This window comes from Gossypium hirsutum, chromosome D07 (genome assembly GCF_007990345.1).
Source record: "Gossypium hirsutum isolate 1008001.06 chromosome D07, Gossypium_hirsutum_v2.1, whole genome shotgun sequence".
Taxonomy (NCBI): domain Eukaryota; kingdom Viridiplantae; phylum Streptophyta; class Magnoliopsida; order Malvales; family Malvaceae; genus Gossypium; species Gossypium hirsutum.
The window spans coordinates 5382363-5392557 of NC_053443.1; the positions used below are offsets into that span (position 1 = coordinate 5382363).

The 10195-nt window shown below is 34.1% G+C and overlaps 3 protein-coding genes across 3 annotated transcripts; all 3 read right to left on the reverse strand.

Moving 5' to 3' along the window:
* Positions 1 to 144: 144 nt before the first annotated feature.
* On the reverse strand, positions 145 to 2016 carry LOC121219284 (uncharacterized). Its single transcript, XM_041097190.1, has 2 exons — positions 1201 to 2016; positions 145 to 1129 (listed from the first exon to the last, which is right to left on the reverse strand). Exon 2 carries the CDS (start codon positions 1039 to 1041, stop codon positions 337 to 339), a length of 705 nt encoding a protein of 234 aa, XP_040953124.1. The 5' UTR covers positions 1042 to 1129; positions 1201 to 2016; the 3' UTR covers positions 145 to 336.
* Positions 1445 to 2633, reverse strand: LOC107955955 (ankyrin repeat-containing protein ITN1-like). The gene is made up of 3 exons (XM_016891730.2): positions 2441 to 2633; positions 2053 to 2145; positions 1445 to 1812 (listed from the first exon to the last, which is right to left on the reverse strand). Exons 1-3 carry the CDS (start codon positions 2631 to 2633, stop codon positions 1445 to 1447), a joined length of 654 nt encoding a protein of 217 aa, XP_016747219.2.
* A 119-nt stretch (positions 2634 to 2752) lies between these two features.
* LOC107953606 (uncharacterized) lies at positions 2753 to 7501 on the reverse strand. Its single transcript, XM_016888961.2, has 8 exons — positions 7097 to 7501; positions 6317 to 6456; positions 6100 to 6199; positions 5902 to 6000; positions 4821 to 5168; positions 3760 to 3852; positions 3466 to 3672; positions 2753 to 3325 (listed from the first exon to the last, which is right to left on the reverse strand). The coding sequence occupies exons 1-8, from the start codon at positions 7409 to 7411 to the stop codon at positions 3062 to 3064; spliced, it is 1566 nt and encodes a 521-aa protein (XP_016744450.1). The 5' UTR covers positions 7412 to 7501; the 3' UTR covers positions 2753 to 3061.
* Positions 7502 to 10195: the final 2694 nt, after the last annotated feature.

A 10195-nucleotide genomic window follows, 5' to 3' on the forward strand; every position in this document is an offset into this window, starting at 1 on the left:
AAAAAAAGGTTGACAAGCTTCTGCAATATCAATGGAAGCTGCATATGTCTACCAGGATCTTCCACATCAGAGTTTTTCTTATTTATACACTGTTCATGTATGTGAAAGGTATACATACTACCATGCATATGAAAGTTACATATACAGTCATGTATCCGAAGGATGCAATCTAATGCCTGAAACTGATGTAGGAAAAGTAACCTCTCTGTATTATGTGTGGCCAAATGGGATATGTTTGCAAATGTGATCCTCAAGAATGGTAACAGATGTCATTTGCATTAGTCTTTGTCTTTCCTTCTATGTTGTTTTCAGGTTTTCCACGGGTTCTGCTCGAGTTTACAGTGTGCTTAGATGTGTACTTGGGCCGGGCCAGGCTGAGCTTTGAGGATAATTTCCAAAATATTTTTCGGCAGATGTTAATGTCAGTATGATTGACAAAAGCACTGATTTCATTATAATGGTGAAGTCTCTTACGCTACTCGGTGCAATGCTAGTCATTGCGGTGTTGTAAGTGAAAAACAGTGCAACCATACAAATCTGAAGCTCAAATTGCAGGGGGAATTTGCTTGTGAGGATGTTGATCATGGAAAGCGACATTGAAAAATCCATCGAGTTGAAAACCATGAATAATGCAAAAGTAACTTCACTGTTAGTCCCCATGATGGAGGTCCCTGCTATGTGTGCTTCACCGCCACTGGTCCCATTGTTCGGGTTCGGAAAATAACTATCTTGACAAGTTCCCCCTGGAGGGCTGAGTCCAACCTGAAAGGTCGCAGTGGTGACCAGAACAGCGATGATTAATAAAGAGCCGTGAGCTTTGCTGGGAGAGTCTCGGCCTTTCTTAAACTTGAAATACTCTACCAAGTTATCAGTCAGCCGTTGACATCTCTGTCGTGTTCTTGGGTGGTCTGGTTCTTGATCATGAGATTCACGGGAAGGAATAGGAGAGATTATAACATCTCTAGCACTCACTGCTCCAGCTTGTCGAAGAATCTCCGTGATTTCTGTCACCTGCCTCACTAGGAAACATCTGATGGACATCCAGGGCAGTGAAACCAGTTTTGTTTACTGCATTTATTTCCTACAAGCCTGAAGTAGTTGCTCTACTACCAAGTATTAATTCTATCACCTGAAACAGCAATCAAACACTTGTTGAGGTAAACATCATATCATTGTCTGGCATTGCATCAAATACTATACCTGTCCAAGTTCGGCCTATCCGCTCAAAACTCGAAGGCATGCTGGTATTGAAGGAAAAAAATGCTGTAAAAGTACCATAGAGAACTTTGTAGGAGTTAGATTGTATTTTGTCCTCTCAATTAAAAAAAACAGGCAAATTACTCCTTATATCTTTAACTAAAGAGTAGTTCTTTTGTTAAAAATTTTATCCAATTTTACTATTAAAAATTGGTCCCTATATGTCCATATGTAATTGTTTGATTATTTAGTCAGCGGCATAAATTTTTAACCATAAAAATAGATTAAGTTGCTTCAAACTGCTGTCCTTAACAGCAAGCTGCAGAGCACTCTCCCTTTGAACTGTCGCACACTGAATACACCCTTCATATCTCGAAAGCATTTCGTTGATGACATTGATCCTCCCTTTCATGATTGCAAAATGGAAACGAGTCTTGTTCCCCTTACCCTCTACGCCGGACCATAATTCTGGGTCAACATACATAAGCTCTTTTACAACCTCAATATGCCCATTTGCAGCAGCCATATGAAGAGGGTTAAACCATCTTTTTACTTCTTTTGCATACTCGGGCTTTAGTCTCAAAACCTCTCTAATGAAATCAACATGCCCTTGAGCTGAAGCAATATGTAAAGGATTTTCATTGGAATAAACTATATTCTGCAGATGACAAGTCTGCCATGTTTTTATCTTGGATGATGTAATGACTGCACAGGTTCTTGATGCTTGTAGTTGAAGCAATTGATCATTCTTATGGTCCAACCTCTTAATTTAGTTATTTATAGTTTTTTTTTATAAAAAAAAAAACAGAAGTGGGTAAGAAATGCTCTTTTACAAGGCAATCAAGGCATACCAACAATATTTCCTAGTACAAACTGTAACAGTAAACTTTTGCGAAGAGACTTGTGAAGCACGAGAGCTTGGGTTTAAACTTAGCAACCCAACCCGACCTACAAAATGCATCATATAAAGCACAACATATACAACATTTCGAGCTTGAAATGCAGTGGGAATTTTCTGGCGAGGATTTTGATCGTATAAAGTGAGATTCCGAAACCTACCAAGTTGAAAAGCGCAAAGAGAGAAAATGAAACTCCATTAGAAGTGCCCGCAATAGACCAACCTGCAAGGTGCATCTTGCTGATGACACTCCTAGTACTATTGTTTTGGTTTAGCTGCCACCGAATCGGCTACGATTAAGAGCATCTTGTGTGCTTCGCTTGACAAAATTTTGCCCTTCTTAACCTTGAAGTTCACCAATTCTTCCGTTGTGAGAAACCTCCTCCAAGGGCTTTGCAGAGAGGCTCATATCTCTTGCCCTTAAAGCTCTGGCACCAGAAAGAATGTCCATGATTTCTCCATGGTCACCTTCACTTGGGAACATCAACAGCATATTAAGGGCTGAGAGATCGGTTTCATTCACAGCGTTTGCACCCATCAAGCCTGAACTGCTATTTTCGAGTAACAATTCTATAACCTGCAATGATGGTTACATCTTTTTTTCTTCACATACAAACATAACATGGGGGCAAGATGAAACATGGAATAGACTGCAACTTATAGGGCAAATGCTCACCCTTTTGAGCAAATCTTACACTTACTATCAAATTATTTCTTCTGGTTCAATCATTTCTTGAATAACAATGACTGTTCCCATGGCGCACTACCAAATACACATGATTTTGCGACTGATCCTACACCGGGAATACAAATAGACCCCTGTATTTTAGTTATTGGCCCTAAAGAGGAGTTGAATCTTTGTCTAATGATCTACTAATATATTTAGTGACAAAGTGAATATAAATTGCAAAGAATGCTTGGTTGACTGAAATTTCTGGGATGATATAACAAGCAACAAAATTGTGCTTAGAGCCCCGGTATGGATTCAAGGTTGTATTGTTTAGAAGTTGAAGTTTCGACTTGCTGGTTGTCCTGAACTTTTGGCTTGTTCATGGCCTCGAAATTCTGCAAGCAGGCGTAGGAAGCTGTTCGACTAACTGAAGGGCCAGGATTGCTTATTCTGCTAGTCAAGAAGCGACGGATAAGACCTCTGAGGAACGGGGCCATGGTATCTGGCTCATATTCGAGGTAGTACATGATTCCTCCCATGCATGCACAAAATAATGCCACCTGTGATAGTTTCGAAGCATAAAGTCAGGAACCGAATTTATAAGAAACAATCAACTCAGTTATCAGTGTAATGATGCATACGGGCAAACGTTGGTTATCACTTAGACCAACATAGAAGCTCTCGTGAGAAAGAAAACTACCTCAGCATTTTTAACATCAGGAAGCAGATGCCGGTTTACTAAAATATACCACCATGATTCTCCAGCTCGTGGAAGAACATAGAGAGCAAGTTCACCACGTCTAGCTTTTTTCTCCAGTAATACAGAAAGACCCGACATAGCACCAGCAACCCAATATACGAGCTTGTGGTCTTGCAATGCAATCTTTCTATGCAAGCATATAACCGCCTTGAATTGCACATGCAAAAATGTTTAATATATAATACCAATTTTAACAATGGGAAAAAAGTGAATGAGACGTAGGAAACCAGCTACCTGAAAGATTCCAACAAATGCAGACAAGAAAGATGTTGATTGAACAGCACCTTTAACGGCAAGCCAACAGGCACGACCAGGTGTATCCATGAACTAGAAGTGTATCATGATGATGCAAAATTAAAAAGTGACAAACAAAGATAAATTCCAACAAATGAAATTTCATTGTAACGACATCTACGCATAGCTAGAAAATATGTAACTGTATATATTTATAACATATGCTCAAAGAGGACCAAAAGAAACCTGTAAAATCAACTACAAGAGATTTTGTCTCGGTTACAAAACTGTCAATTGATTCTTCGATTTTATACGGCATAACTGCTTTTACTCAACTACTCAACTATAGGAAGATTAACCAAGAACAAAACCACTCACCAACATTATTATACCAGACATTTAAGTACTACAATATTAATTAAACCAGCTTGACCTTTATCTCGAGACATCCAAACATCGAAGCTAAATTAATAAAACAGGGAGGGAAAGCATGTCTTGAGATCGATCTCGAGACATTAACCTTTTGTCTCGAGACATAATTACTTTGAAGCAAAAAAAAAAAAAAAAACGAAGACTGGTCTCGAGACAAGATTCTACTGTCTCGAGACACATTGTTGAACTTTGGCATTTTGAGTTGGATTTGAGTCCTAACTCTCATTTTGAACTCACGTAATCTTGAGATTCGATAATTAAAGATATTCAATACATATAATGCATGCATATGCTTATGAATGATGGTTGATTTGATATGTTTGCAAATTTTAAGCTAAATTCGTAATAAATGAAGTGAGTCAATCTGCAGTTGCTCCAGCAACATAATGTGATGTCACGTATTTAGATCTGGTGACTGGAACGGGTGTGGGTGTCACATTTAGTCATCATTTTTCAGAAAATGGTTTTCTTTCTTGGGAAAGCACACACAGGAAGGTAAGCCCATTATTGTCTTGTTACGTTTGCTTCTTCGATATAGAGCTAAAACCGCATTAAGGCAAAAACAACTTCAAGATCCCTCCACATTCAGCGATGCAGAAAGGGAAACCAATATGTTATGCAAGATATACCTTTTGTAAGTGCAGAACAACGAATGGCACAAAAGTCAAAGAGAAGTATAGAGGGAATGTTTTCCTGAATGTAGCTGACGCTGCCTTAGCATTATGGCCTAGACAAGAATTTGTGTCCGGATGAATAATAGAACAAGGAATTATTGACGGGAACTCTTCCACCTTCACGGTATCAGACTTCCCTCGGCTATTTAAGTAGGCTGATATAGATTCAACATCGACTGGACCACCTCTACAACTCTCCCGTACAGCCTTATATACAGGAGCTGCAACAGGACCAGTCTTCTGAATAAAATCTTTATATGATTTTGGCAAGCTTTCAGGACGCATCACAAAGGCGTACATAACCTGGCATGACCATCTATCAGAAAAATGGGATGAGGTAAAAACAAATGAGGATGATGAAAAATGCATCAACGAAACACTATTAAGTGAAAAAAAAAAAGATATGAAACCGCAATATATTCCCCAATCATTTAGAAGCAAACTCCGATTCATTAGACAATAGAAACCTTCACAAAAGATTAAATTTTAGGGATCACTATTTGGGGCTTGAACTTTTTTTTGTCCAAGTTAGATTCTGAACTTGGCAATTGTTCCCATGTTGGGGCATGAACTCAGCAATTGTTCCACATTAGGGCTTGAACTTTTTTTGCGTCTATGTTGGTCCTTGAACTTGCAATTGTTCCCATATTGAGTCTGAACTTTAGGGTTTTCAAGGAAATATCACGGACTAACTTGGACAAAAAAAAAGTTCAAGCCCCAATGCAAGAACAATTGCCAAATTCAGGGCTTAAATTGGACAAAAAGAGTTCAAACCCTAACTTTTAATTGGAAAAAAAAAAGTACTCTGAAGCAAATGAATTGGAGGTAACTTCACATTATCTCACAAGAACAAAACAGAATTAGTTACATTTCTAGAACACATAAAAAGTTATGTCTAGTTGTTCTCTAAAATTTAGCTTAAGCAGTTCCTAGAGTTATGAATGTTTTATTATCAACTGATGTACAAAGATAAAATATCTGGTCAAAATGTATAACACAAACATCTAGCCACAAAAGTTAATGAGCTTTATATTACCTGGGCACAAGCTAAAAAAAAGAGTAGAGAATCACCATGCCTCCAATGGCTTCCCCATAAATGAAACTTATTTTTCGATTTCGCAGAATTATAAGCACACTGATGAGTAAAGCAAAATATTAGACAGTAAATCAGAGAACTGGAATTATGATCTCAGATCACTTTGCAAATTTATTACTTCAAAATACATTCATGTACCTGAGCTACTCTAGCCAAAAGATACAATGAAAGTGTTCGCCTTCGATTGGGATCATCTAGAGCTAAAATCGACAATCCTGCAATGCAACCTGCTAAAATTCTGTTCCATCACCACCTTAAACAATGTCAAATATCATGAATCAAAAGTATTCCATTATTCAACTAACCATGATAGGATACCCATCTAATGCAAATCAGCCATTTATAGCAAACTTACGCATTCAATGGTGTCTCTTTCTTTCTCCGTTTTCTCAGTAAACATCGGAGCGCATGGTATGAACCAGTAAAGCCACCAAAAAGTAAACCAATGCGGCATGCTTCCTCTCTCACAATCAAATCTTTCTCTGAGACAAGTTGCTGGAAAACAAAAATTCAACATTTCTTAATATCACATTCCTAGCAAAGACAAATTATAAAACCCAAAATCTGAGCAATTTTTGGTAAAAGCATCATGGAGGCCCCTCTACTAGGAGTTATATTGCATTCTGCCCCTTTACTCAAAAAATGAGCAAATTAGTCCTATGTTAAATCAAAGAGCAATTTGGTCCTTTCAGTTCAAATTTTCATCCAAATCTACTGTTAAAAACTGGCTTGACTAATGGAATAACCATACAATTTACATGGCGTGCCATATAGGGAAAATGGATGAAACTTTTAACAGAACAACCAGTTTACTTTTAATCTATCTACAGAGACTAATTTGCTCATTTTGTTAGTCAATTTTCCCAAACAATCATCTAATCACATTTTACAATACATGGCCTCAAAATATAATCCAAAATAATAGTTAATATTTGTCTACCAACTAAGGAAACCACAATGAAAAAACTCAAACCTCCAAACAAGACAGTGTACATAAATCATACATTAAACCCATTTAATCAATCATTTTACATATATAAAACTGAAATACAAATACATTTCGACTAAACATTTCATAAATTCACAAAACAAGCCAAAGAAAAACCCATTTTTTTCATAAAAAAGAAACCCTAACCTTGAGATCAAGCAGCGAAGAATAAGACTTTCCTCTAGCGAGTTTGAAACCACGAAGAAGAATCCCGATACCTACTCTAACACCATAAGAAAGGAGAAAGCTTTGACAAAGATTGCCAATGGCATTGGCCACACAAGAGTCATCAGCATGGTCACACGGCGGGGAATCGCCACAAGCGGCCTTCCTTTGACGTCTATGAAGCTCTTCCATGGCTTCCCTTAAACGCTCCTCCGCCTCACGAAGGCGCCGCTCAGCCTCGGCGTTCTCGGCCGATAACCGTGCCGAGGAAGTGGAATTATCGGAGAGGAGCGGCATTTGGGATTCAATAATGGAGTTTGTTTTGGCATCTGAAAGTAAAGAGGTAACCGAAAAAAGAAAGAACCAAAGGCATAGTGAAGAAAGAGAGAATAAAATATAAAAAGAGAAACATAAAACTATAAATAGTTTTCTTTTCAAATTATTGGTTTTTTTCTTTCTTTTTTTGCTTAAACTATATAAGAAAAAATTTATACTTTTTAAAGAAAATTTTATACCTTTAGTATATCCAAAATTTGATGATTTTTCTTTATTTTTAAATAAATTTAAGATTTGTTTAGGTAAATTAATGTTTAAATATTATTTAGATATAAAATAAAAAAATTAATATAAATTGAAAATAAAAAAGGTATTTTAATGTGGATAATTATTTGATGGATAGTGTCTTTTAATATTATTGTGGAAATTTTATTTTTTAGATAATGTAATTACTAATAATCTTTTCAATGTTATATCAAGAAATTTTTAAAAAAAATCATTATTATTGTGTATATTCCGAAATTATGGATATTCTTTTTAATAATAGTTTATTCAAGATTCGAATTTATATTTTCTCTTTGAAAATGCAGTGCATACTTGTTAGTAAAAAAATTATATTAATAATATATGAGAAAATCTAATGGTTAATCATTATGGGTGGTTAAAAATATTATAACTTTTTTTTATTTTAAAATGCCAAAGAAATGTAAATGTCTTTATTATCATATTTTTTTATTTTAAAATTTGAATTTTTATAATTTCATATATATTGACTCTTAAAATTAATTCAATGTCAAATTAAAATAGATATTAAAAATATTAAATTCATGATATTAAATTTTAATTTATTTTTTTGGGTGAAATATTAATTCTTATTTTTAAGTTGGATTTTGGGTATGGTGTGTGATCTCTTTGCTTTGACTTTCCATAATTATAAATAAGAAGAAAATCCAGTAAAATGAAAATAAATAAATAAATTGGATTGAGTTTCCTAGATATAAACTCTTGTTTTAAACGTTTAATTTAACTCTTAGCTCTCATTATGGACATACTCTTAAAAAAAGATAGAGTTTATTTTCTAAAAGAAAATTAAAACTATACTTTTTGTCCATTTTAAAAAAATTTAAATTACTGATTGAGTCTTAACTCAACTGGTATAGCTCAGGCTTCGCCCTAGGTTTCGTCTGGAGGTGCAGTCCTCCAAGACTCAAGACTAGAGTCTAAAATATTGTTTTTCAATTTTTAAGGGGCCTAAAAAAAATAGTTTTTTAAGGGTTCAAAATTTTTGTTAACAACTTTTAAAGGATCTAAAAAAAATTTTCTCTAACTTTTAAGGAACTTAAAACCCTATTTTATTGTTTTGTCTAGGGCCAAAAAATGTCAAGAACGAGCTTGGTATGGTCATTGTAACCAATACAGCAAGACGTAAGTTTGAGTGCGTGAAGTGCATTATCCTCTTATTTTTAGGTTGGGGAAGGACTTTAGATAGTTCTAAACATTGTATAGAAAAAAAAATATAATTAGAATCTATAATAAAATTATTTGAAAAAAAAAATCTAAATTGATCTAAAAATGTCGCCTTTTGATAAATAAAAACATTAATATATTTTGTTATTACAAGTTTTTGCCTTTGCCTTTTCTTTTACTTTAATTCACGTGAAATTAAATGTTTTTGGTTGCCCTTCAAACAAATTATCTACTACCTTCGATTCTAAGTCAGATTTGAAAACTTATCATAAAAGCTTAGTATTAATAACTCACTTTTTAACTCAAACTCGAAAACTAGGACATAAGTAAGATGGAGATAAAATTATAAAATTTGACAGATAAAAATAAAAATTACATGTTACTAAAAATTATATTATTATTAATTTTTTAAGGTAAAAAACATTTTTTACCAATAAATATAAATGTTAGGACGAAGTCAACAATTTTGTTTGAGAGGTCGGATTTATGTGATATATTTTTTTGAGAGTTAAAATATAATTTCACGAGATTATAATTAATTTATATCTTTATAATTTTTATAGAACTAAATCGAAATTCTACATTTTAAGGGGTCTAGTGTCTAGCGTCACCCTTGATGTTGGGTTCAATAGTAAAACGCATGGCACTTCTAAGGAAAGAATGTAGGTTCAAACCTTGGAAATAATATTATTAAGATAGATAGCTTTGAACCTCGGATATGGACAATAAAATAGACTTGAAGCGCACCAAAAATTAATCATTTTTTAGAGGGATTAAGCAAATTTCCCATTTAATAGGATACAAGGCTCATTTGAATAAAAAAGATTTAAACTTAAAATGACCCAAACCACCTATACAAGTAATCGAAATAACTCAATTTGAAGACCCCGAACCCAAAATGACCTTAATCAAAATAATCCAACTTAAGTTGGTTTGATCCAAAACCAACTTGAACCATCTAATTGGTTGTAATCTAGATTCAAAGTTTGTATTATTATAGTATTGTTTGACACAATAATAAATTTAACTTTTTAATGTTTGTTTACATTTTTATCAATTCGGCCTATTTATTTTAGCTAAATTTGACCTTGTAATTTTTTTAACAAGTATGTTGAATAAAATGTTAAAATGTTAAAATTTTGAACATGACAATCCACGTATACTTTATACTATTATTTTTATTTTTTAATTATTTTTATAATTTTTTAATTATTTATACTGTCAACGTGTGTTGTCACACACAACAAAGTTATTAAAAAGTTAATATTTCAATTAACATTTCTATTAAGAAAAAGATTTGACTCTTTAGTCAAGATTAAATCACAATGCAGACACTGA

Bases quoted from the DNA above. Each gene is read 5' to 3' on its own strand.
- LOC121219284 (XM_041097190.1), bottom strand. From the start codon at position 1,041: ATGTCCATCAGATGTTTCCTAGTGAGGCAGGTGACAGAAATCACGGAG.
- LOC107955955 (XM_016891730.2), bottom strand. From the start codon at position 2,633: ATGGGTGCAAACGCTGTGAATGAAACCGATCTCTCAGCCCTTAATATG. The intron at 2,146-2,440 runs GTTAAGAAGGGC...TGCATTTTGTAG, and splicing joins AAGAATTGGTGAACTTCAAG to GTCGGGTTGGGTTGCTAAGT. The intron at 1,813-2,052 runs GTTGGTATGCCT...ATATTGCTTCAG, and splicing joins AGTTTGTACTAGGAAATATT to CTCAAGGGCATGTTGATTTC.
- LOC107953606 (XM_016888961.2), bottom strand. From the start codon at position 7,411: ATGCCGCTCCTCTCCGATAATTCCACTTCCTCGGCACGGTTATCGGCC. The intron at 6,457-7,096 runs GTTAGGGTTTCT...TTTGTTTTCCAG, and splicing joins CTTCGCTGCTTGATCTCAAG to CAACTTGTCTCAGAGAAAGA. The intron at 3,853-4,820 runs GTATATCTTGCA...ATACACTTCTAG, and splicing joins TTGTTCTGCACTTACAAAAG to TTCATGGATACACCTGGTCG.